The following is a 27,752-nucleotide window of genomic DNA, read 5'->3' on the forward strand; positions in this document are numbered from 1 at the left end:
TTCATATGGAAGAGCAAAGAAGTTTTTTGAAAGAAAAAAATGAAGTATAGAATGGACTCGTAGCATAAATCAAGACTTTTATAAAACTATGGAAATTAAGACAAAGTGCTATTGATAAGACGTTAGAAAAAAAGAGACCAATGAAATGAAATAACCCAGAAGCAAACTTTTCTAAGTATGGAATGATATATGGCAAAGGTAGTATTACAGTTCAGTAGTGAAAAGATTAATTAATATATAAAAAATTCTGGACAAATGGCTCATCCATGTTGGAAAGGTAAACAATCATTACCACATATCACTTTAAAAACTACATGACGATTAAAGCCATACATGTGAAAATAAAAACCTTAAAACTATTCAAAGGAGATAGAGGTGACTATTTTGTGACTTTTGAGGAAAGAAACATGTATTCAACAAGGCATTAAAAACACAAATAATGAAGGACATGATTTAAAAATTATTCAACAAAGCAGCATAAACAGAATGAGTGAAAGAAGAGTTACAGATTTGGAAATAGTATTTTCAGTTACTTTAATTGCAAAGAATTAGTATCCAGTTTGTGTAAATATACTTACATAGCAATAAGAAAAGAGAAAAAAAAACAATTTTAAAAAGGCAAAGGTGATAAACAAGCAGGTAACATAGAAATCTACATGGTCAACAAACACATAAGATGATACTCAGGTCTGTTAGTCAGGGAAAGGCAAAACGAAGCAGTAATTAAATGTCATTTAGGATCCATTGAATTGGCAAAAAAATTAAATGTTAGAATCAAGTGCTGACCAGGACCTGGAGCATTGGAAAGTCTGTTGATAGGGATGTTAATTGGTACAACCACTTGGGAGAATAATTTGGCAATATTTATACAGTTGAAGATGCAATTACCTTCAATTGAGGGATACCACGTTAGATATATTTCTTTCAGAAAACTCTTGCTCTCTGCAAAGGAAAGTGAACACAATGTTTAAAAGTAGCATTACTTGAAATAAACAAAAAGGATTAACAATATTTGTATGTCTTCTTTGCATAAATGTCTGTTCACATCTTCTGCCCATGTTTTTGTTTTTGGGGGTGTTAAGTTTAATAAGGTCTTTATAGATCTTGGATACTAGCTGTTTATCTGATAAGACATTTGCAAACGTCTTCTCTCATTTGGTTGGTTGCCTTTTAGTTTTGTTGACTGTTTCTTTGCGGTGCAGAAGCTTTTTATTCTGATAAAGTCCCAATAGTTCATTTTTGTTTTTGTTTCTCTGGCCTTTGGAGACGTGTCTAGTAAGAAGTTGCTGTGGCTGAGGTCAAAGAGGTTGCTGCCTACATTCTCCTCTAGGATTTTGATGCATTACTGTCACACATTTAGGTCTGTCATCCATTTTGAGTTTATTTTTGTGTATGGTGTAAGAGAATGGTCTAGTTTCATTCTTCTGCATGTGGCTGTGCATTTTTCCAGCACCAGTTGCTGAAGAGAATGCCTTTTTTCCATTGGATAGTCTTTCTTGCTTTGTTGAAGATTAGGTTGACCAGAGATCTAAGGGTCCTATTTCTGGGTTGTCTATTCTGTCCCATTGACCTACGTGTCTGTTTTTGTGCCAGTACCACACTGCCTTGATGATTATTACCACTTTGTAATACAGCCTCAAGTCTGGAATTGTGATGCCACCAGCTTTGGTTTTGTTTTTCAACATTGCTTTGACTATTTGGCGCCTTTCTCATTCCATACACATTTTAGGACTGTTTCTTTGAGCTCTATAAAGAAATACTGATGGTATTTTGATAGAGATTGCATTAAATGTGTAGATTGCTTTGGGCAGCATAGATATTTTAACAATATGTGTTCTTCCAATCCATGAGCATGGAACGTTTCTCCATTTCTTGGTATCTTCCGCAATTTCATTCATAAATGTTCTATAGCTTTCAGAGTACAGATTCTTTACCTCTTAGATATCTTATGGTTTGGGAATATCACTCAGCCATCAAAGAAAATGAAATCTTGCCATTTGCAATGACATGAACAGACCTGGAGAGTATTATGCTAAGTGAAATAAGTGAGAGAAAGACAAATTTACCTTATGATTTCACTCATATGTGCAATTTCAGAAACAAAACACATGAACATAGGGGTAGGGTAGGAAAAATAAAATAAAATGAAATTTGAGAGGAAGGCAAACCATAAGAGATGCCAAACTCTAGGAAAGAAATTGACAGTTGCTGGAAATGACGTGGGGGGCAGGGATAACTGGGTGATGAGCATTAAGGAGAGCACTTGATGTAATGAGCACTGGGTGTTGTATGTAACCGATGAACCACTAAATTCCATCTCTGAAACTAATAAAAAAATTTAAAAAGTAATAATAATAATAATAGAAACAACCTAGGTGTCCACCAAGAAAAGAATGGTCAAATAAAGTATGGTATACTCCTACAATAAAATACTTATGTCAGTGAAAATAATGAGCTAGATCTACATGTATCAATATGTGTGATCTCAAAAATAATGCTGTGCAAAAAAATGCCAGCTGCATACTGATAAATATAGTATTAGAACATTTATGAAATTTAGAATATGCAAAACAGTGCCTGTGAATAAAAAGTATAAAAACATTCGTGATAAGAGGGAAGAACACACAGGTGGGTTGAAAATAAATATATAAAACAACATATTTTATTTCTTTTTACAACAAAAATAAGAGACGAAGAAAATATGGCAGTGTTGTAATTTGACAAATCTGGATAGTGAGGCTTCCAAGGATATTTTTAAGAGTGTTCTCTATGCTATATAACTGGAATATTTTCTAATTAAAATAATAATAATGGGGGGCACCTGGGTGGCTCAGCGGTTGAGCATCTGCCTTTGGCCCAGGGAGTGACCCCAGGGTCCTGAGATCGAGTCCCTCATTGGGCTCCCGGCAGGGAGCCTACTTCTGTCTCTGCCCGTGTCTCTGCCTCTCTCTGTGTCTCTCATGAATAAGTAAATAAAATCTTTAAAAATAAATAAAAATGAAATCACAATAATGGTGTGTATAAAGTCCTTCGGCACATCATGTCAGACTCAAAAAGTTACTGTTTTCCTTCTCTTCCAGTTCTTGGCTGGAAGGTGGTGTACAGAATGCCTGGGTATTACCCTCTGGTCCTCAGCCCACGGCAGTACTGGAAGATTGGTCTCTTCCTGAGCCAGAGGCATCCTAGGTGGTCCCCCTACCGTTTCTTCCAGCTCAGACAATCTGGGTGGTAAATCCTGAACTACACCCATTCTCAGGGCAGGATTCTAACTGCTGAGGCAGCTTCTCGCTGGTAGAAAAGATGCAACACTACACTTCTCATGAAATGAGAGTCTGCACTCCAGAGCTGATCATCTTCCCAGATTTCCATTTCACAGATGAAGAAACGTATGGTCAGAACAGGAAATGCCTTGTGGTAGTGGTAGTGTTGAAGGCAATATTTGTCTTTCTCCTAACTTTTAGAACTTTTCCAAATGGTCTTTGCATGTGGACTCAACTTGGTTCAAAACTAGGTCTTTTAACTTCTGTCCTGCAGTGTTTTCTCGTTCATAATTTCCAGAAACTGCTGTCTTACAATGAAGTTAGATAGACCTGGCTCAAGTCCCTGCCCCCAAAGCAGTGGGTAGAGCAACCTTGCCAAATATGGCTTTCTTCATCTGAAAGGGGAGATAATAATAATTATTCAGGGAAATGTTGTTTTGATTAAATGAGATGATTCATAGAAAGTACTAAGCCTAGTGCCTGGCATATGATAAATAGGCAACAAATGGAAATAACAATTGCTATTATTATTTGCGGAAGAAGGAGTTTCAAAGAAGCATGACACAATTAGTTACACACACTATGTGGAGAGACAGAGGGTGATCAGTGAATGGTATGATATGGAACAATAGGGGGTCAATAGGGAGTAATCAAAAAGAGGCTTTAGAGACTGTTTCCTAGAAGCAGCAAATGGGATATTTCCATATTGCAATGAGGCTCTCTATCCCTTTTTCTGCTAATGCACTTTTATATTTCCCATTTTACCTTTACTCTGGTATGGGACAAGAATCATATATCCTAATTAGAAGGTAAAAAAAAAAAACAAAAAACAAAACAAAAAAAACAAAACAAAAAAAAACAGACCCAAAGCAGTGAAGTGACTTACCTATAGATTTCATGTGGGTTTTATTTTTTTTAATTAACGTTTTTTTAACTTTTATTTATTTATGATAGTCACACAGAGAGAGAGAGAGAGAGGCAGAGACATAGGCAGAGGGAGAAGCAGGCTCCATGCACTGGGAGCCCGACGTGGGATTCCATCCCGGGTTTCCAGGATCGCACCCTGGGCCAAAGGCAGGCGCTAAACTGCTGCGCCACCCAGGGATCCCTCATGTGGTTTTTAATGGACCAATCACAATATGAACTACACACCAACACTTTAAGAAATATGCATTTTTGCCAAGAGCCAGGTCAGGTGGTACTTAGTCTCCTTATGGATATTTATGTACATACTGATATTTTTAAGAAAATGATTTCATAATCTGTAACAAAATTTTCCTGAAAGATTGAGCTCCAGGTGCCATTGGCTGGCTCATTTGATAGAACATGTGTCTCTTGATCTTGAGGTTGTAGAGTCAAGCCTCACATTTGATGTAGAGATCACTTAAGATCTTTAAAAAAAAAATACCATAAAAAAGATTGGGCTCCAGATCTCATCCACATTACCATCAATGTGACATTTCTGAGGATGAATACTGAAAAATCATCACAGTTAAAAATGCCACTATTTTTGTTTATAATTGTCAGAAATGCAAACCTAAAGCTGATTCATCATCACTTGAGACATTTGTGAAAGAACAATGGCTAAATGTTAAAAATGTTTTTTAAAAAAAGTCATATAAAAGATGCATAAAACAATCCCTCAAAAGTAGCCAAGCAATCTCATCCCATTTTGATACAGCAATTTAAATTAATTAGCTGGACACATAAAATTAATCTAAGATGCAGTTTGAGGAATTGACCTTTAAATACTAATGGAGATTAGCTTTAAAAAAATAAATGACACTCAGAGGTCTATGAAGGAAATCAGAAGTGATGCAACTTATCATGTTTCGGGTGAAGTGATAACATTTTAGTTCCCAACAAAGAGTAAATAGGGAGACTGGGCTTGGTAGTGTGCTCTCATCACTGCTCTAAATGAGAAGATTTTGAGCTGGAGAGTGGCTTTGGATCTCAGAATATTCTGATGGTGTTGGCAGGCCTGGAAAAGGCAGATACGAGGGGCTGGTTCAGCCTTCAAGGCAGGGATATAGAGGGAATGACATGGGAGTTTTGAGATGGGGAATAGTGACAGAGTTTAGGGTCTGAGTGGAGGTAAGAGGTGCAGGAGAGGCAGGAATTCAAGCAATTGTGTATGACTTTCCAGATGGTCTTAGAAGCAGCTAAAAGGAACAACTTGACATCTATGCCCCACTTGTAGACCAACCATGAAATAGGTCCTAACCTCCAGCAAAGCCTTCAGAGTCCACTAGCTTGACCTTCCTAAAGAATTCTATTCTACCGAGGTTCTTGAGAAAAGAGCCGTCATTTGGCATAAATTTTGACTTCAACTTGAAGAAAATGTAATTTTGTCACAAGGATTCTTCAGTGGAAAGACATAATATTTTTAATAGCAGTGGTACTGCTCCCCCTTTCTCTGCATCTTTACCAAGGGAGTGACTTGGGCTTTTATTGTCCTGGATGAAAACCTGAGACAAAACCCCTGCTTCAAAGAGCTGCTGTCAGGCTTCCATGGCGTAATGACACATAAGCCATCCACACACAGTTGGAAGAAGGAGGATTATCAAGGTCTCCCTGCAAATCAGATGTGTTCTGTGTGATGCTAGTGGGTAAGAAGGAGGTGTGGGTGGAAGTTATGGGGAGACAGATTTTGCCCCAGGGTAAGACAAACTTTCTGGGATCCAGAATTTTCAGAAGTTGGAATAGCCACATGGAGTGAGAGCAAACTGCAGGTGCTGAGGGTCTTCTAGCCAAATGATGTGGTAAGGAAGAGACTTCCCACTAAGCTGCGGTATACACCATAGGTGGTGTCCCCACTCTCATGGGTTTGCCTAACCAAGGTTACATGTAGCTGTCACTTTCTCCCTTCTACTAAAGACAGCATAGAGTAACTCCAGTGAATGAGAATATTAACAATTAAGCCTTAATAGTAATGGGTTAATATTTATTCGCTATCACAGGCTGGGCACATATGTGCTTTCTATGTGTTCTCACATTCAATCTGTAGGAAACTGCTGTGAGGTCACATTGATGACTAATTCGAAATAGGCTCAGAGCAGTGAAACACCTGCCTGTGACTTCTCAGCTTGTAAGTGATGAAGCTGGGGTAGAAACACATGTTTGCTTGCCTCAGACTTGTGTTTATTGAAAAGCAGGAGGAGGAAGAGAGGAGGAGGGAGGGCAGTGTAGGAGGGAGGAGGGAAACATTCACAAATATTAGCAGAGCACCTTAAATATTATCAGCCATAAATCATTTGTGACACACTCTACAAATGAAAAACACAATGTAGAGAAGTACTTTTCACACCCTCATGCATTCCACAGAAGTGCTCCATCTGCTTCAGACAGTGACCATATGCCCCCGGTGGCCTGCAATGTAGCCTGAAGAAAATTTCTTATTTTATTTCATAACACAGCCATATTTGTTTAATATAAAACATGCCTCCATATTTTAGAGGAAAATGAATATACAATAGAACGCGTGTCTTCTTTATCTTGTGCCTCTATATTATCACCCGGGAAAACCACTCTACCTGCCACCACAGTATTTCAGTTTTAGAAGCACGACCAGAAAAAGTATACATTTGTTAGTTTGGAGGTGGATGAAATATCTAATAAATTCTTTTAGAAAGAAGAAACAGAGCCTGTATCCACAAACTATATACAGAAGTTTACAAGGCAACAGTTGTTCATACATTCACAGGTATAATATCTTGAGATTTGTATGCATCTTACCTAACTAGTTTTCACTGACAGACAATGATGGAATCCCCAGGGACTTCTGGTCTACCCCCAATATTGTTTTCCACTCCAACACTGCCGAAACAATCCCTCTTTTGGGTAACAAGGCCAGCATTCTCAGGAAGGCTATATTCCTCACTAGAGTCCTTCAGTGCTCATAAAGTCATACTCACTGTTGTGTTTAGAGTCAGGTGATGTTGTCTGCCCATTGCCTCTGCACCTGTTACCTTATGGGCCTTATCCAAACAGCCCCAGCCCTAACAGCAGCTGAAACAACAGATGGGCAGGAGAACTTGAGATTTTTTGACATCATCTTTTTGTTTATGAAATCCCATCCCCCCCCCCCGCCCCAACTCTGGAATCTAATAAGAATTCTCTTCATTATCATTTTGTGGGATATTTTTTCCCATGGCACCTTTTTATTATTAAAAAGTAAATAATTAATGCAGAGGGAGATAAAAAGGGGAATAACATCACCCTTCGAAAATGGTCGAAAAGGAAATGAGTATTGTGATTTGGTCATGTGGAACCAACATAAATATATCTCTGCCTCAGAGGATAATTGGCAGTAGCCAGGTTTGATGGCAGGAGGAATTTAAGCAGGCAGCTGAGAGGGGCTGAGAAGGGGAGGGAGGAAATCTGTGGTAAGGTTGAGTGTGAGGAAGTGGAAGCAGGCATTGCACTGGGAGGTCTTGAGAGCAGAGGGGAGATGCAGGCTAGGCAAATTGAGAATCTGGCAGCCACCAGTGCCTGGAATTGCAATTTCAAGACAGGATGCCCCTTTGCAAGGGATGAGATTATTAAAACCGGCCTAAACTAGGGATTAGGGAGGCGGAATGCAGGATGTTATTTAGTAGCCTGTGATTGTGAGCAAGTTGATTAACCTCTCTCTGCCTCAGATTCATCATCTGTAAAATAAACATGAAAATACTAGCTCACAGGTAGGGTGGTTTTGATTCTCAAATGAGAAAAATACATGGAGTGTGTGTAGCCCCAAGCCTGACTCGCAGTTAATAGATGCTGCAATAGTTACTATTTTAGTTGAGGGCGAGAGACAGAGAAGAGCAAGAAGTAGAGAGGAGGACAGTCGCCGAACGTACAGCATAAGGAAGGGGCTTGCCCACATGTAATGAGGCTTTGGTTCAGTTCCTACAATGAGGGGGGGAGATCAGACAATGCCTACCGAGCCTGGCATGGTACTTTCCCAGCTCTCTGTTTATCCCATTTAGTTTTCCTGAATGACATTCTCCTAAACACCTTCATTATGGGCCACCTACCATCCGATTCTTATCCACCAGGGTTATTATAAAGGTTAAATTAAAGCTACAAGTACCTAGTAATATTCACGGTTGTCTGTCATTTGATACTAGTTATTATTGCTGTACATTTTGGTGTGGTCCGTCATGCATAAGAGAGTGCCTGAACCACAGGAGACAATAAAAATTATTGGATAACTTAATGTGGGTGTGATTTCAAAAGCAAGCAAGACTGATAGCAGGTACTCAAGGGGATCAATTTTGTCTGCTCCCAGCATTGTGTCTGTATAGCTAATCACCTTTGTTAATAATCTCCGTTTTCCAGGGATCTCAGCCTCGGCAGCACATACCAGTACTGGGTCATCACCATTTCCGGAAGTGAAGAAAGTGAGCCATCACCTGCCGCCATATACATCCATGGAAGTGGCTACTGTGGTGATGGCATTATCCAGAAGTAAGTGGATGTGATTAAAGAAGGGGGAGGGAGTGATGCTGATGAGGTCAAGAGATGGTCGGGGTGCTGAATAGAAGAGCTTATGGGATACTCTTCAATGTGTGAGCTGTGAGTTACCAGCAGTCACCAGCAGTCTGCCAATTTGTCTGCAAGTAGTTTGCTGGCCTCAAAAGAGAAGCAGTGATTCTTTATCAAACACATATATTTTTCAAGTATGTGATACAATATATGATTCTGACAGAGCTGCCATTATGCACTTAGGACCAGCATGCTCTTAATCGTAACTGTTTTATGTGTACTGCAAAGATTCTATTTGTCTTTTCCATTCAGTTAACAGGACACAGTGCATCTAGGTCGAGACACTTTCACATTCTTTGCCGGTTGCCATTGAAATTTGTTAAAACTGCATACTTATTTGTTATTTCTGTCGTATCAGGTTATATTAACAATTTACAAAATGGGTTAAAGGCTCATAAAAATAACAAAATATTCTAACTCACTATAATGTAGAAACCATAAATAGTAAACAGTCCTCCAGAGTGAATACTGAATGTGAACATAAGTAAGTGCAGGGAGGCAAATGAACCAGAAAGTGTAGACTCCGCACGAGCAGCCAAAAAGGAGAAGTGTGAGTAGAGAATATAAAGCTGCATGTCTACACCATGGATTTTATTGGGTCATCAGTCCATTTATCCCCTCGTCCACAGGGCGAGATAGTGCACAACTGTGAAATAGGGGCAAGAAGCCATCAAGGCTTTTGCGTTGTTTTATAAAAATTTTTTTAAAAAAGTAAACCTTTCAGTTTTTTTCCTCTAAAATTGGCACAAAAATGTTTTCTGGCACAAAACGGAATAGTTTTGTCTCTAGAGGTGAAAAACAGACCAGACACCATTTACAGTTAAGTTTCTTATTGCTAAAGTTGTGTTCCTTATTGCTAACATGGTTGCAAGTTACACTATTGCTAAGAGACTTTTAAAACTATGGGCCGATTTAATGACAGCATCACACGTAGAGAGGGCAAACAAGCTATTGGCGAAATCCCTTCATTAAAGGGCGCTGTTGGGTGTCACATAATTTCTGTACAATGTGGAATGGCAGCGACTGTTTCTGTAGGGGGAGGGGTGCAGCAAGGAGAATGTTTCACAGTTGGATGAAACCGCTGATATGTAGACCATGAATCATAGGTGGAGTACGTATGTGAAAGAGAAGTGCCAGATGACTCTTTCTTTCAGTTCATCATTGACTCTAGTGCTGGAGGGGAAGAGCGATTTAATTTGGTACCAATGATCTCGAGGTGTGTAATGTAAACTGGAAACCTGCTTTGGGATAAAGGGACCGGCCAGGAGCAGAGCAAGGGTAACACAGTTGTGCAAGTAAAGCGTTGCACCTGAATACCCCTCCCCACAGACAGCAGAAAGCAGCTTGCTTTCTGGTCATGACTTAGCACTGAAGGAAAGATTGAATGTTGCATGTATGATCAGATGATGGCCAGCCTGTTACGTCTTTTCAACTTGGCTGTGCGGAAAGATAGTACGCACAAGCTTCCGCTACCCCACAGTCTGAAGTATATGAGCTGGTACAAGAGAGGTACTAATTCAAATTGTTGGCATAAGAAATGACTTTTTTTTTAATGTTGATACTGGTAAGGTCGGTAATGATTATTTGCACCATTTTAAGAGGCTTGCTAAGGTGACATATCTCAGGGATATATATTCACGTCTTAAATGTCTTGCAACTATAATTTCAAAGCTGTGAATTGTTAAGATTTTAATATTCAGGAGATAATATAAGGATTTTTAAGTGTTGAATGATGGCGCAAACCATCTTATTGCCAAGAATTTGACTTGTCAAGCATAGAAGATAAAGCTCCTCGTTTGTCAGAGGATGAAACTCATGGTGTGCTGTTGTCTATGTTTAAAATCCTATCCACATGCACCTAGCAAACTGAAGAGATAGCTTCTAGTGCTTCATATCACCCAGTTGGGGAAAGGAAAGACATTGACCATTTTCTTCCACATTAAGACATCAACTTCTGGCTCTTGACATAGCTGTTGTCTGAGGGAATTCTAAGCTACTGAACAAGGCAGTCTCCCGGGAGAGTGCCCCATCATTTGTGGGTCTAAAATTGAGCCGCGTATCCAGAATATCCAGGAAACACTTGCGGTCATTGCCGACAACCCACAATTGTGATCTGGGATTTTCTAATTCAGCGCAAAGAATATATATATATATATATAAAGAAACTAACCAGATGTGGAACCTGACCTACAACTCCGTCTGTCCATTTTGCAGCCAGATATAGATGTGTTGGCAAAACACTGCAAACAACCTCATTCTTCTTGCTGATGTAAAACTATTAATATTTTTAAAATTTTATTATTATTAATATAAGTAGTGTTTTCAATAAAGGTTTTTTTTTTAGTATTTTTATCTAGAATTCCTATTCCACACAGATATCAAACACTTATTAAGTTACCAAATAGTTGTCAACATGCTTTGTAGAAAACTGAATGCAGCTTATGGATGGTTCCTTAGACAGAAACAAACAAACAAACAAAAACTTGTAGGAAAAGGAGGAACGTCATCTTAGCTAATTGGATTTTCCATAGGATGATTTGTGCCGATTCGCTATGTATATTTAAGGGAATTTCCAAAGATATTCAGATAGGCTTCACACTTAATGAGGCCCCAGTGGATGAAAGCATTGGATGAATGTAATTATAATATTCCCAAATATTTATTGAGCCTCCATCATGCATGAGCTTTGGGCTACATTATTATCTCCTTGGGTCCTTCCGACAACCATGTGAAATTGGTTCTATTCCTGCACTTTACGGAAGAGACAACTAATATGTACAAAGACTAAAGTGGTTTTCTCCAGCTTCCATGCCCAGTAAAGAACAAAACCAAGATGTAAACCCAGGCCCATGTTCCATTTGGATTCACCATTGCCTCGCTGTGTCACCAACAGCCCTGCAAACCTAACAAGTGAAAGGGGAGCTTCATGCTCTCTGCTGTATCCCAGGCCCTGTGCCAGGCACTGCAGATCTAGGATGGCAAAGACGGTCCCTTCCTTTGACATCTGAAAGCCTAGTATAGGGGGATGTCAGGTAAACAGGCAAAGGCGGTCAGTTTGACAGGTGTCATGATATCTATCTTTGGACACAGAGAAGACAGCCACCCACTCCAGCTTGGGAGGTCAAGGAAGGTTTCTCAGAAGCTCTCTATGTAATGATAGATCTGCCAATCTAGAAGATATTTGTGGTGACACTCATGTTTTGCTTAAACCAATAGAACATACTGTTTGGGTGGTGAGGGAAGGCGGGTTAGATGTGTTCTTTGTGGCTTTGGGAAACCAGCCCAGGTTAAAAAAAAAAAAATCTCTCCCTAGATAACCCATGAGATAGCTAAGAAACACAAGGCTGTCACCAGTTTCCAACATTCAAGATTCACTAGCGGAGATTGGAAACATGGACCCAGCTTGGAATATGGACTTCTCTTGTCCTCAGCTCATGCATTTGCAGGCAGGAGAGCACTTGAGTGGCTCTTGAGAAATTCATGCAATGGCCCAGCCATCTTAAGGATTGATTGCAAAGCACCATTCTGCTACTCTGACACCTCCTAAAGGCAACAAACATCTCCCAGTGTTAATTGCTTGGGTGAAGGGAAAAGTCTAAGGCTTCTTCCATGCTGTGACAGGTCCCAGCTGGTCTCTGGGGAGGGAGAGACAGCTGCCACACACTTGCAGTGACCTCCCAGGACTGAGTGGGAAAGAGAACCCTGATTCCCTGAGCATCTACTATATGTCATACACCATGTCAGTCGCATTAAGTTCCATTCCATTCTTGCACCAGCTCTAAGGAGCAGGTATGGTTGGTTATCTCTATTTGAACCTGTGGCAAAACTGACACTCAACATCTAGAATAGCACTCTCCAGGAATTTTCTGCAGTGGTGGAAATATAGTCTGTGTTGTCTAGTCCAGTAGCCGCTAGCTACATGCTACACACAGCTATCGAGGGCTTGAAATGTGGTAACTGCGACTAAGGAATGGAACTGTAAATGATTTTTAGTCTTAATTGATTTAGATGGCCTGATAGAGATTAGGTGACTTGTCTGAGATCACACAGCTGGTTTGAAATAAGGGGGTCTACACCCAAATTTTCTGTTCTCCAAGGATGAGAATTTTCCAGTTAATGACAATCCATTCTGTCTTTCAGCTCTTTCTCCTCCTTCTCCTCTCCTCGGTCCAATTCAGAGAGCATTGCTCATTTCCTGTCCATCCCAATCTCTGCAGAACAAGCCTGGGGTGATAGAAATAATCTTAAAACACAAAACAAAATGAACAATCAAGAGGAGACACTTTTATTTCCTAGCAGTATAGTTCCCATGGGCCTTGGAGTTCCTGACACCATGAAACGAACCACCCGATGGAAAGAGCCATACTTTCTGGTGAAAGGCAGGCCAGACCCAAAAATGTGACTGGGGAAAAAAAAAAATCTTTATTATTAAATTCACTGTGGGGAACAGGGAGGAGAGTAAGGTAGAGCATAGTGAGGAACATAATTTATATTTCAGAAGCTCAGGAATTTCCTTTAAATCCACTATTTTAAAATGGCATCGAGATCTCCCAGACACAGGGGAGCAAGGTTGGTTCCTTCATGCCTTCATCCATTCCTTTCTCCCATCTGACCTAACTCATAAGATCCCGGAGAATGGGTCTGAAGCAGATACTCTGCTTCATCATGGGAAGCACAAAATAAGGCAAGGTTAATAGGATCTTCCACGTTTATATCTTTATACATCTCGTTTTGATGAAAAAGAAATGGACATTCAGGGTAAGGGACTTGCCTAAGGCCTCTTGGAAAGTTCATGGCCCCGGGAGGGACCTTCCCATGTCCAACTGTGGTTCTGAAGCTGCTCTGACCAATTTCTCTTCTGTACCTGGTCTGCAGAAGCCAAGGTGAAGAATGTGATGACATGAATAAACTCAATGGTGATGGCTGCTCCCTCTTCTGCCGACAGGAAGACTCCTTCAATTGCATTGGTAAGTGTGTGTCATTCCTTTGGGCTTAGCTGGAGGAGGGGACCTTGCGGAATCATCCCTTCAAGAAGAGCGGGCATGAGGACCAATGATGACTTGCTCCTTGTGGAACGAATATTTACTGGGTGCCTCCAGTGGGCCAGACCTCATGGGGGGCACTCGGGAATACAGCAATAGGAAGCAAATAAAAATGGGGCCCAGGCCCCTACCCTCACGGAGCTTCTGTTCCCACACGTGACAGCGGTGGCTGCCGGTAACTCGTTTTCAGGCTAGCATCGTCCCACTTACGTTGTAGCTCTTCTTCATTCCAGCTCTCCAGGACGGTTATTAGGATAGATTCTTAAGGATTTTATTCTCCCTTTTGAGATGAGTAAAGTCAGAAGCCAGAGAGTGATTATGAGCGTTGTCCAGAACCTCATGGCTTAGAAGTGATTAAAGACAGAACCAGGACTCGAACCTGATTTTCTCTGATTCTTAAGCACACACCGAGCTCCTGCTGCTGCTGCACAACCTGCAGCCGAGATCTGGGAACCACTGTGGTCCCTGTCACACACTCAGAACCTCGGGCAGTCTCTCTGACGCGAGGGTGGAGGAGTAGCAGACCAGCTTGTGTTTAGAAAGCAAACGTCCTTTTCCCACCTTTACTGAGTCAGATGGGAAATTTGTTTTCCTCTGGCTTCTCTAGGAGTCTGGCTGGTCTTGTTGTTACAGCCCCACTTGGGAGGCCCTGGCCAGCCTGGGGCTGGTAAACAGACAGGGGTTGGGGGGCAGGGATGGAATTTTGAGCTGGCTCAGATGAGATCATACTTCCTTTAAGATGCAAATCGATACCTGAAGATCAAAGGTCCCCTGGCTAATCCCCTGGGCTGGAGGTGAAAACTAATCACAATTCATTTGCAAGTACAAAAGACAGAGGTGCTCTATCTGAAGAGGGAAGGGGATGAGGGGATGAAACTGAGGGGATGAAAACATTGGTGGGAAGATTTCTCACTGAAAGGCAATTTTCGAGGAAGACTAAAGGGAAGGAAATGTCATTGGGTCCTCACATTCTCAGTGTGTTACAGGGACACATTTAGACCTTCCTTTCGGGGGGCGGGGGGCTTCTGAGCACTGTGAGCTCTTCACCATGTATCACTCACCCTTAGTCCATTCTCAGCACACAAGGATTGAGCACCTACTATCTCCTTGGCACCAAGTAGGGGCTCAGCAACACAATAAGAGGTATCCCACAGCTAACCATGGATGGAAAAGAGGTGGACTTAGAGGAAGCAAGGAAAGACAGAAGGGGAATTTCCAGGCAGGACCTTGGTTTTTTAAATGACAGAAGGTTGTTTTCTTTGCTCTGTGGATTTGGGCCTGGCCCATGGTAAAAACCTGATGTTAGTCTAGTGGTATGGCTGAAGGAGCCTGAGCCGAAAATCAGAAAAACCAGGCTCTAGTCCTCATTGCACCGAGAACTTGCCAAGTTCACACTGGCCAAGCTGCTTCCCTCGTCTGGGCTTCCATTTACCTGGTGTAAACTTCAAAGGATTGGGTTAGGTGTTCTCTAAAGGCCTTGTCTGCACTTGACTTGTGTGATTTCCAAAGTGTGTGGCTATTTCCCTTACCCGTGAGCTACTTGCCTTTGTCGTCATCCTCGTGACACCAGCATCACTCCCAGATCATGCTGGAAAGTATCTACCTGTTTTACTCACACTAAGGGTGCATGTAACTTAAGAGCCTCTGGAAGGAAGGGAGGATGTGGGGAAGGCTAGGTAGGATATGGTACCCTAAAAGAGATGCTTGGAGGGGGTGAAGTCTTACTGGAACTCGGCATACTTGTGACTTTATTTATATTGTCTATGGCTGTTTTCCTGCTACAAACTATTGAGCAGGTGCAGCAGAGACCCTATGTCCCAAAGAGCCTAAAATATTTCCGAATCTGGTCTTTTACAGGCCTTTGCTGACCCCTGGCTCATAGGTTTGAAGTCTTTGATACTCTTGGTTATTGGAGCCTGGCACAGACAGGAGGTGACAGTTATGACATTCTTAAAAAAAGAAAAGAACTGAATTTTAAGCATATGGTGGTGGGGCTTGGGAAGCTCTTAGAAAGTAGTGCTGGACAGCGAGTCCAGTCTTAGCGTGCCTCCCCACCCCCTTGGGGCCTAACTTCTCCACCTCTACTTTAGCCAGAATGACTGTTTTGGACTAGTTCAGTGATTTTTCAAACTATGTTAACTGAGAGGCTTAAGAGGAAAGAGGTGACGATGAGGGAGGTGCCAAGAAGGTGAGACCCGGACCCTCATAGATCCACTTTATACACTGTTATTCTCTACTAGATTCTGAGTATTCTGGTGGTGATTATGATACTTGTTGAATTTCCGTTATATACCAAGCACATGTATAAACTCTCATTTTCATAACAACCTTTTATAGTCCTGCTTTTGCACAAGATGAAGCTGAAGCATGAGAAGTGAACCAAAGATATGCAGTTAAATGGTAGAACCAGGACGCAAACCCAGAGAGTCTGACTTCAGACTGCAAAAAATAGTAAGAAAATAAAATTAAAAAAAAAAAAAGGCAGCTCTTGGTCTTTTAGGGCTTTGAGGGTGAATGAGGAACACACTGCTCTAGAACAGTTCATCTAGTGAATTAATGGACTGGGATCCATTGTCAGTGGTGTGGATGGTGTCCAGGGAAGGCTCTGTTACCTGGTATGTTGAATATGGTTTGCATTAGAGGAACAACTTCAGCAATACCCCCACCCTCACCAATAGAATTCCATCATAGAGACTCAGTGAGACACAGGACGTTCCAAGAATTAAGGAGCCTATCCAGAGATCCCAGCTCCCAGGAACTACATTCCAAGGGCAAACTCCATGAACAGCTTGAAGAGTAGACAGTGAATCTTTGGCTCCCACCAAATCCAGCTTCAGTGAGTCAGAGAAATGGCACTGGAGTGTGGGAGGCTTTGCTGAGATGGACTGGTTTCATCATTATATTTGTCAAGACAGTGGCCAAGAGAACTGGCCTGAGTGAGACTGACTTGGGCTCATACCATGGCTTAGACGTGCAACCGTAGCCAAACATCAGTATTCTCATCGAGAAAATGGTGAAAGTCCTGAGACTCAACTATGGAAGATATGTATCAATATTTTGGATGCTTATTATTTGAATCTCCTTCCTGGATTTAGGAAATAACTCTCCTTGATATAATAATGACGAAACAGAGATCCCAAGCGCTGCAAGTTGAAAATCCAAAAGTCTCCTTTCCCCACTCCCCTCTACACCTTGAGTGTGGGCACAAGAGCTACACTTCCCCTCAACCTATACGTTTCTGAAACATCAGTGAACAGCATGTGGCATTAGTGCTAAAGTGACCATGTTCTGATATCTTCACAAAGACCAGTCCTGGCACCTAATCTTGAGCTTAGACTCAGGCTTTGGAGTGTGCAAGCCTGGCTCTCCCAGAGAGACTTCTATAACTATCCAGTATTGCCTGAATAGATTCTATTTGTTTGATCGTTTTGCTTAAGTTGGCCAACGATGGTTTCTGTTGATTGTCACTTAGAATCCTGACTGAAAATTGTTGTCATAAGAGACTATGAGGTTCAGCCCCATTCCTAGCAACTTTGATGTGTTTGATGTACATTAGCTATTACTTGTGTCAGTGTGGGTATGGGTGGGGAGTGAGGGTGCAACGACCATTGACGATCACCGGTTAGGTGGGATGTCCTGTGTCCCACACCTTTCTTTAGTGTGAGCCTCTGGGAGGGCTCTTATATCCAGATGAGGGACCTAAGACCTATTATGATGCCTTAACCTGGCCAAGGTAACATAGCTCATAGAGATGTGATCCCATCTTAGACTGAGTACAGCCCCCCTGCTTTGTCTACTCTACTACTCTGCTACTCCCTGCCTTCCTTCCTTGCATCTTCCTTTCTCTTCTCTTCTGTATTATTATTATTATTATTAATTATTTTGTCACTGGCCATTTAGTAGGGCCAGTGTTTTCCCTGGGTTTGGTAACACCAGTGTGAGGGTGGGTGACAGATTTATGGTGGCATTCCCATTCACTTTTCAGAAGCCCACACGTCCGGAAGTATTCCCAAGGTGCCAATGTGTTATTATGCAACACCCCGGGACTGCCCTTTCCTACTTTCCCACCCCAGCGCCCTCATCCCCCAGCACATAATAAGTTGCTTGTTAAAAGGAACACCACCCACAAGACCTCTTAGGCAATGCAGGCTGCATCCCCAGCAATGTGGAAATTATCTTGTCCTTCTCCCCCTTTTTAAAAAACATAACATACACCAGGCCTTAGGTTTCAGTTAAAAAAAATGTGGTATCAGTAAAATGATAACTCCCCACCGCACACCACCACCGCCGCCCCCCCCCCGGCCCCCCAGGCACTGGCTGGAGGCTTTGTTCAGCAGCGCTGGGAATTCTCTTCCTACAGCACTGAGTCATAAACTACAGACAGGCTGCTGATAAAAGCCGAAGGAGGGAAGGTAATGCTCAAATGAGACAAAACGTGAAGCATCCCCAGAAGGGGCTCTACTTAGTGATACATCTGAAGCCAGTGCTGGAAATGAGCTACTTTCTGAGATGACCCGCAGCCCCTTACAGGAGATGCAACATGGAGGACTCAGGCTCCGTTTTGATTTACTGCCCTGCGTCCCTCGGGATGGCTGGTCCCAGGGGTGACTTTAGATGTGGGGCCTGCGCTGCAGCTCAGCATCCAGGAGCCTCCGTTTCCCCCTCTGTGATGTGAGAGCCAACAGGCTGAGGGCTCTAAGGCTTCTTGTCCTGTCTGACCCTGGGGCATCCTCTGCATGTCATTTACTTGAAGGCTTTGGGGTTTCAAATCCTTCTTGATGCTGATAGATGGTTAGGAAAAAGAAGCCCACGGACCCCCACGTTGTCATCCCGTGGGTCTGTTTTTCCCGATTCTTCCTCTGCTCCCCACCACAGTGGGGCTGCCATTGTCTCTGGTCCCTGACATAGCATCTCCAGCCCTGTCCCAGAGCCAGGGCCCTAACTCAATTATCTGCGAGGCGGCTGAGGCAGAGGAGGGGACACCCATCCTCCTCCTCCCCCCACCCCAGTCCCTGGGAGGGGCGGGGGTCACAGAGCCTTGTGGCCCCTGTGTCAGGCCGCCCTGGCCTGCTCTGAGCCAAGGCGAGAAAGGAAAACAAGAAGATGAATCGCCACGTCTTCTCGGTGGATGTTCTAATGATACTTTAGAACAACAGTGACTAAAAAGAAAAACAGCATCTGGTTGGGGGGAGGGGAGTGGAAGGAGGAGAAGAATGGGCTCTGCTGGGAGTTGCATTTATTATTATTTTTCTTTCTAACAAAGTGAAATCATAATAAGGCGATCCACCTCTCACCTTACTAAAGCATTAAAATTAAAAAAACAAACAAACAAACAACAACAAAATAAAACCTTCTCCCAGATGCGTGTACTCCTTCGGACCTCCTTCTGTGGGAAGCGTGACGGCCACCACACCACCTCCCTAACACACGGCTCCCGGTGACTCGAAGTCATGCTTTGAGAAGAAGAGAGAACTATTAGCAGTAGCCGCGGTGGGGCGGGGGGTGGATAAAGGCATGAGGGTGGTCACCTGTCCGCCAGCCTGGGTGGCACCCTTAGCACTGGCATGATGCCACATGGCCCGGTGACTACGAACCTGGATTCTGGGTGACAAGCCTAGCCCAGCCACTTTGTAATCTGAGTTTCCGTTTTCTCATGAGTAAGATGGGTTAGTAATAGACCCTACCTCGTATGGCTGTTGTGAGGCCGACACGAGGTCATACATGTAAAGCATTTTAAAACAGTGCCCCCCCCCAAAAAAAAAATAAAAAAAATAAAAAAATAAAACAGTGGCCCCTGGTCAGTGTTATGTGTCTGCCACTGCTGTATTATTATTGTCATTATTCGTACCATGGATCCAGAGGGTGTATCAATCCATCCAGGAATCCTATGACATAAGTGATGTCGTTATCCCAGTTTCCTAGAAGAGAGACTCTGAGGTTCAGAGAGGTTAAGTAACTTGCCCAAGGTCCTTCAGTCAGAAATAGCAGGGGAGGGGTTCAAGGTCCTGCCGGACAGGGTCTGAACACCGAAGCATGAAGCCGTGTCGTTTTGTAGGCACCCAACCGTACTAAGTGTTAAAAACCCCCTTTCTGAGTACTTCTGTGCTAAGAACTCTTTTCGCAAGTGACGTCACTCATTTTCCCATCAACTCTGCGCATTCAGGCTCATAATGCCCGTTTTGCTGACGAGGAGACAGAGGTATTGAGGGTTTCAGTGGCTCATCCGTCCTAAGTCATCCAGCCTAGTGGGTCAGAAAAGGAGGCCTCAGACCCCATCTGCCTGCCTCTAAGGACCATGTCCAGTCTCCTGATGAACTCCCCAGGAACAGTAGACAGACTTTCCCACTGTTTCTGCTCTGGTGCCATTGGCGCACAGCAGGAAGTGAAAGTGTAGGCGCAGGTCCTTCTGTGCCTTTTTCATGAGTCATGAAAACTACAACTTTCAGTTATTATCACCCTATAAACATTCCACTGCATAAACCCCATGCCCCCGACAAAGGGCCCTCCTGTGTTTCGGGCTGTATTTTCATTTTTAAGAGCTCACCCTCCATTGACAGTAGCCACATTGTTTTTTAGCTTAGGAGGACTTTGACACTTAATCCCGTTGTCACGGCAACGTGGTAGGGACAGAGGAGCCTGAGTTCAAACGTCTAGTGGTTGTACATACGCCCTGGGTCACCCTGGGCATCTGCCATCCTCTCTCTGGGTCTCAGTGTCCTCTCTGGAAAATGGGCATGATTATAACCCCCCAGTTCTGTTTAGAGGAAGGTGGAAGTAATGTCCACAGGGTGTTTAGGGCAATGCATGGCAGTTAGTGGATGCCCCACGATGGGGCACAGAAGTTAATGCCACGTCCCCCTCCCCTTCCTCACTCCCATGTCAGAAGTGACTGATACAAAGGCCTCTGGTCCAGCCTGGGGGGAGGGAAAAGTGGTCCTGAGCCTGAGCCTGCTGTAAAAATGCGGTGGTCCCTTGTGCAAAGTGAGTGAGCCCCCTTGATCTCAGCTTCCCCAGCTATGAGGTGAGGGGGTGAGCTAGATGAGCTCCCAGGGCCCTTTCAACTCTGACTTCCAGAATTTAAATCCCAGATCATTATTGTTTTTAAACTGTGCATTTTAAAAGAAATGAGGGCTTGGGGAGGAGAAAGGAATTCCTTTAACCCACAGGGTCAAAGGGGGTCACTGAGGGGACAAAGGAGCAGGAAAGGAAGGCGATGGGGCGGAAGGCTGCCATGAGGAGCAGGACCTAGAAGATCTGAAGTCCTCGACCGGGAGGTCTGATGGACGCATTCAAACGCCCCGAGTCGAGTCAGCACCGGTTAGGATCAAGCTGGCCATCCAGCCTCAGACCTCGGCTTGCCACCTCCTTCGGAAACCCGGGAGGCCTACCCCACAGAGAGGCCGGGGTGGAATGAAAAGAAACAGGACGGCTCTGACGCCAGAAGGGAGGAATTCTAGCCCTCAGCCCAGGTCGGCTTCCTGACTCGCAGGGAGGAGTCAGGCTCCGAAGGGCTCGGAGCTTGCCTGAATTTGAGGAATCAACACCACACTTTGATGTGTGCCTTTGAAAGGCAGCCTGACTCCAAGGCAGGTGAATCTGGGTAGCCAAGAACAAGGGCTTCTTTATGGCCTTTAAAGTGACCAGAGACCTGCCCACGCGCACACACACGTGTCTTGCTGTGCATCCGTGCCCGACGTGGCCGAGGTAGCTGGGGGGAGAGAGGGAGGCCTGGGGGGCCAGGTGTCAGGGTATTTTCCTCACTGCTGGCTCTCTGCTCTTTCTTGGGGACCGTGTTGTGTTGGAAGAGACACTTAATATTCATGAGCTGTGATCTCCACTTGAAGGGAGTGCCCTGGGGGAAATTGAAATATTAAGCAAGTGAGGGATATAGACCTAATTGTATCCTCCTTTTCTTTTTGGACAGAGAAGTCATGTGCTTAAAATAAAATGATGGATGGGCAGTCAGGATTGTGTGAAAGCCCCAGTGCTGTAGCCTGCAGAATAAATCAGCTCTAACATATGCAGTCAGAACCAGGCGGAGGATGGTGCAAGCTGGCCGCTGGGTCACATCATGTCATTCATTCCCACATTTCCTGATGCCTGCTGTGTGCCCAGCCCCGTGCTAGTTGCAACAAGGAAGCAGGAGCAAGAAAGGCCAGAGAAATGACACTAATGACTATTTGAATGTAATTGTTGGAAGGGCCAGTAAGTGGACATACTTGGAAGTACGTAAACGAAGGGCCTCCTTTATATCAGACAGGAGTCAGGAAAGTCCTCCTTCGGGACACCTACATTTAAGCTCAGACTCGATGATTGAATAGAAAATGGACAAATTAGGGAGATGTGTAGGGCAGGGTGATAGAGTGAGGACTGCAAGAAGTTTGGACTAGTAGATCCACGAGACAGGAAAGGGCTTACAAGGCTGTCAGAGAAAGGCAGCGTGGCCAGACAGGAGGGAGGGAAGGAGGTGAGGCTGGAGTCCTGCAAGTTCTCCTCTGTCAGATCTCGGTGAGGCTGTCACTCCTGGTCTGACATTCCATGCCAAGCCCTGGCATGCCATGCCAAGCACGATGGGCCAAGTGCGTGCTTGCATAGATCAGGGGTCAGCAACCTGCTGCCCTTGGCCAGCCCCAACCTGCTAACCATCTGGGGACATACAGTTTCATCGAAACCCATTTGTGCTCCTTGGGTTAGATATTTGCCAATACAAAAACATGGTTGAGTAGTTCCGATGGAGACCTTGGAGGGCCCACGAAGCCAAAATAGTCACTGTCTGGCCCTGTACAGAAAAAGTTGACATCCTACCGTTGGCAAAGATGGATGAGTATATAGGTGGGTAAAGTAGCAGCCACTTGGGGAGATCAAGGCACAGAAGAGTTGAAGAGGCGAGTGTATTGCCTTATGCATCTTGCTCCTGGGGCCTTAGAAGCTTAGCTGTAATTGTATCGATCCCCCACATTTTCCCGTTACACAGCAGTTTCCCTCACCTTTCACAGAAGAAGTTACCCCGTCCATTCTTGTGTCCCCAGCGTTCAGCTTCAGCGGGTCATTAACGGATGCGCTGCGTGAAATGACACTCGGTGGCAGGAAAGAGGGCCCAGAGGAGCCCAAACTGCTCACCGCCTAAAGGCAGCATCCAGGATCCTCCTGGGGCCGCAGAAGGGAGTGTGTTGATATTTATGGAGAATCTATTCTGTGGTCTCATTGCAAACCCACAACGCCCCCGTCAGCCAGGCATTATTATCACCACTCTCCAGATGACACAACAGAGCCCCCAAATGTTTAAGTGACTTTTGAGAAACTGGCCTTCATTCAGTAAATATTTAGTGAGCTGGAAAACCACTACATGGGGAAAGGAGCCTTCGGGTACACTCCATCCCATGCCTGCTGGTGGCCGCGCAGCCCGCCCAACCTCCTCTTTGGGTCTCCAGGAGGCTGTTGGAAGGCGTGGGACCATTGCTCCCATTTTACACAAGGTGAGCGCGAAGCTCAGGTAGGTGAAGTGACTTTGTCCAAAGCAGGTGATCCTTAAACTGCAGAGCTGGGATTTGATCCAAGATCTGCCCAGCTCCACAAGTAGAGGAGCGGTGGCCCTCTTCCAAAACACTAGACCTTTAAAAACCATTAGAAGAGGCAAGATATGTCATCGTCCCTGACAGTAGACATCGTAGTAGAAATAGCTCATGATTAATTTTATTCGTTTCATTAATTTCATGCTTTTTCTCTATTAACTCCTTTGATTAATTGCATTGACCCTCTGTGGGAGTGTTAATATTGTGCTGGCTAAAGATGGCTGGATAAGGAAAAAGCACAGAGATGTCAAGTAATTTACTCGAGGCTTCCAGTAAGGGGGAAGTCTGGCTCTTAAGCCCTCAGGCTGAACTATTAATTTACGCTACCTCTTGATCATTAAGGTTATCTAATAAAATGTGTCCTCTCAAGAGCTGAACAGCCAGCCAGCAAACAGATAATGAGAAGGGGAAACAATGCGCCCAGCAAAGGAATCTTCACATAACAAAAGGATCCCAGGGTCTCTTTAAGAAACACTGTCTGAAGTGTTTGTTTACAGATCATTAAATACTTAACAGAGGGAGAAACTAAAAGCGACTTTCTTTTGGCTGCTACTGATTAAGTACTGAGAATAAATTAAGATAAAGTAAATCTGAAATTTAAATAATTTTTAAGGGATTGGGTTTTCTATTTTCATTTGCCAGACAGAAAGATAAAACACTCCATGCCCGGGGTCTGGCTAAGGTTACCATCTCCCCCCCACCAGGCAGCAGCCACGGGGGTCCCTCGAAGTCAGCTGGAAGCCAATGTGACCAATCTCACACTGGTCTCTGTCTATATTAAGCACCTGCTGCATGTAAAGCTGTTTGCTAGGTACGATGCAGATGGGCGTGACAAGTGGCAGCACAAGTCCTTCACTGGGGGACTTCAGAAGACAGCATCCTTAAGGATGTGCCTGGACTGATAGGAGGCAACTGCAGGAGGACTTTGAAAGCCCCCTGGTGTGGGGGGTGGGTCTGTGAACACTACCAAGGCACCTTGGCTCAGGAAGACCAGGTGCACAGCTCTGCTGCTATAAAGGTCCAGAACTAGGGTTCTTTGGGGGCTACAATGAGTAAACTGGTTCCAAAAAAAGTCTACTGGGAGGGGAGGCACAAGATAGGTGGGTGTCTGAGTGCAATTCTGCAGCAAGGAGTGGTTTCTAGGCAGAAGCCTGCTGTGCCAGGAGCAGTGTTGTAAGACCAACCTCCCCTCAGTGGGATGCTCTTCAAGGGCCAACAAAGTACTCTTGGCAAACTGACCAGAAGAGAAATCAGAGGGATTTTGGCTTTCAACACCGGTCAGAAACCCAGCCCAAATTATCCATAAGATTGAACTACCCTTCCAGCCACTGTTGGCAGGGCTGTAAAAGGTCCTGGCTGGGGCCGATCCCTCAGTTCAGGAGCCCAAAACCACGCATAGAACTTGAGTTCAGGCTCATTACCCATGCGAGGGCTGCACAAGCATCTTCCACCTCTCTACTTTCCCATCTGTCTGGGTGCCTTTTGCCAAGAGCACTCCTACATGGGGAGAGAGGCTGAGAAAGAGAAGCTGGTTGACCTGCCCCAAGAGCACAGGGGACCACTTCTCTGCTCCAGGCTCCATCCCCCAAGCATCCTTTTCCATCTGTGAGATGGGAGTGCTGTTCTTCCCTTCATAGGGTAGCTAGGATACTTCCTTTCTTTCCTTTGTGAATTTATCCATCGCGGAGCTGTTGAGCGTGTCTTGCGTGTCAGGTCCATGCGAGGCACTGAAGATGCCAGTTCTGCTGTGCTTGGGATGGTCGGTTCCTGTCCTTCAGAAAGCGCTCAATAAATGTCAGTTATTATGACTGTTAATCATCTAGTTCTATGAGTAGTGAACGCCCAGTCCCTGGAAGAGATCAAGCGGAAAGTTAAGAATCTTGACTCCGGGAAGCCATAAAGGGGATTCCATTCCATAGCATGATTAACAGACATAGTTCAGTGTGTTTCTCCCCTAACTTATCTGGCTCTTTCTTGAAGTTTTGAAGCTTCCAGTTTTCCTTAACCCCTCTGGCCACACTTACACAGACGTTCTGCTCACCCTTTAAAATATTGGAGCTCGCCAAAGTCCCCAAAGGAGCTACTTCTCATACTGCACTTTGTCCCTAAGCTCATCATTCAAAGCCAAAGACCGCCCCACCCCCACCCCAAATCTCTGTCTTGAGTCTGGGCTTTTCTCTTGACCTGTGTATGGACTTACATACCCAGTTGCTCTCATTGGATGCCCCACAGGCACTCAAACTCAACACATTAGATAGCGAACATACCAATTGATTTTCTCCCCAGACCCGCTGCAACTCCTGTTTTTCTGTCTCAACTGGTGGCGCCACTAGCCAACCAGATATTTCCGCTAGAAGCTTGGGAAACATCCTTAAGTCTCCCCTCCCTGTCATTTCTCACATCCAGACGATCACCACCATGTGCATTTTACTTTGAGAACTAACCCCCACCCCAAATCAACCCCGCTTTCCCTCTTCCTGCCTTCCTTGCTCTACCTGAGTCCCCTCCAGCTCCCTTGCAGACTTTTGCAGGAGAACTCCAGCAGATCCCAGGTTACCCACCAGGGCTTGCCCTCACCGACCCTCCCCGTAGGGAGAGCACCGCTTCCTAAAATGCAAACATCATTTTGTCACTCTCCATTTGAAAAGGCTAGTGCCCTTGAGATCAATCCAAATCCCTTACTGTGGCATTCAAGGTCTGAAGCTGGCCTTTGCACTTCACACTCCAAGATCTTTTGTGTTTCATCTGCTAGGCTGTTTCCAGCTCCATCCATTTGCTTGCAGAGACTGGCATGTATCCCCATCACCCAGTCCTGGGACCCCTCCGAGATCCAGCCCAGTGTAACCTCCCAAGAATCACCTTCTCGAATCTGGGTAACCCTCAGGGCTCTGTGTGTGTGGTGGATGGGAGGCCCTCGTCTCTGCTCCCACAGCCTCTCCTACCTCAGGACAAAATACTGTGTCCGCAGTGATTGACTTACTTGCTCCCGTCACCAGGCTCTGGGCTCCTGGAGTGTTGGGATCCAGTGTCATTCATCCAACTCCCCAGAATTCAGTCCTGGATCTGGCAAGTAATTTCTGGCTCAGTAAATACAGAATAAATGAGTGAAGGAAGGCCGTGTTTCTTAGCAGACAGTTTTACTATTCAGGCAGCAAAGCGTAGTAGAGCTTTCTGGGTCTTTAGAGGCAGCCCAGCCCCAGTTTCAATCACAGGCTCGTCTGCCTTCTAGGGGGTCCTCTCCGGCGCGGTGTCTCACTGTGATGGTTTTGTGCCTGGCTCCGGAGCCAGTTGCTAGTGTTCAGATCCCCTTTCTGCCTCAAAAGTGGGGTGGGGGCTACTTTAGTTTCCTCATCTATAACGGGACCACATCACAGGACTGACACTTGCTACAGAGCTGCAAAGCACCATACAGGTGTTTGCCCATAATGTTCTTTTGAGCCTCTTTTTCCCTTGGTACAAAGGAGAGAAGGGCTAGGGGGCAGCCCTCTTTCTCCATCTCGTTGCTGAGGACGGCCCTAACTCTTTGACAAGGTCCAAGCGTTTTAGAACCTCGGTGGAAGGGATGGGCTGACCCAGGGCCTTTGGTGGTTACTTAGATCCCTCCTCCCCCTCCCACAGGACTGCCTGATAACCCCGAACTGAGCTGCTTTTCAAAACCCAGTCCCAGTGCCCGCTAGAGCTTCCTTTTTGGGAGGGAGCCTGATTCACTAGTAGCTGGAAAGGACTGCAGGTAGGCCACCCCCCAGGCAGAGAATTCAAAGGGAAGTGGATAGCTGTGTAAATAGCACGGCTTTACGGGGGCATTTAAGCCGGTGCTCCTTGTTAAGGAAATTGATGGCTTTGTAAGCACTGCCTCTGAAGGGAGTACTTGAGTTGAAGCCTCCCCATCTGTCCTCGTAAATTCCCTAATGGACTGTGGGCCCCGAGGCTGGGCCCCGGTGTGTTCAATCACCTGCCAACAAAAACTCAGATTCCACTTAAAAAAAAAAAATTAAAAAGGTTTAACCAAAACATAAGTGATGGAGCCCGTGCAGTTTAACTGGCACAGGGCAGCAGAGACAGATTGCCGCTTCCTTTGGGGAAAGGGAGACTCCTGATCCTTCACAGAATCTGTTTTCCTGCCGGACTCCACGCCAGGTGTTTTCTATACAGCTCCTCATTTCATCCCCCTCATGTCTGAAAGGAGGAAACCAGGACCAGGACATGAAGCGTGTTGCTCAGGGAGGCCCAGCTCCTTAGCGCAGGCCGGGATGTGACCGCAGCTCCAGCAGACCCGGGAGCCCGCCTGTCCTGCAGCATCGCGGACGGAGCCCCATCAGCTTGTCTCTTTAGGCCCCCTCGGTGTCCCC

At 44.7% G+C, this 27,752-nt stretch overlaps 1 protein-coding gene across 1 annotated transcript in view; it reads left to right on the forward strand.

Moving 5' to 3' along the window:
* Positions 1–27,752, forward strand: part of PAPPA (pappalysin 1) — a 237,608-nt gene that overhangs the window by 98,408 nt on the left and 111,448 nt on the right. The window contains exons 8-9 of the mRNA XM_072842533.1: positions 8,583–8,711; positions 13,665–13,756. Coding sequence (XP_072698634.1) covers positions 8,583–8,711; positions 13,665–13,756 — 221 coding nt within the window. The remainder of the gene's footprint in view (positions 1–8,582; positions 8,712–13,664; positions 13,757–27,752) is intronic.

Source organism: Canis lupus, chromosome 10 (assembly GCF_048164855.1).
Source record: "Canis lupus baileyi chromosome 10, mCanLup2.hap1, whole genome shotgun sequence".
Classification (NCBI taxonomy): domain Eukaryota; kingdom Metazoa; phylum Chordata; class Mammalia; order Carnivora; family Canidae; genus Canis; species Canis lupus.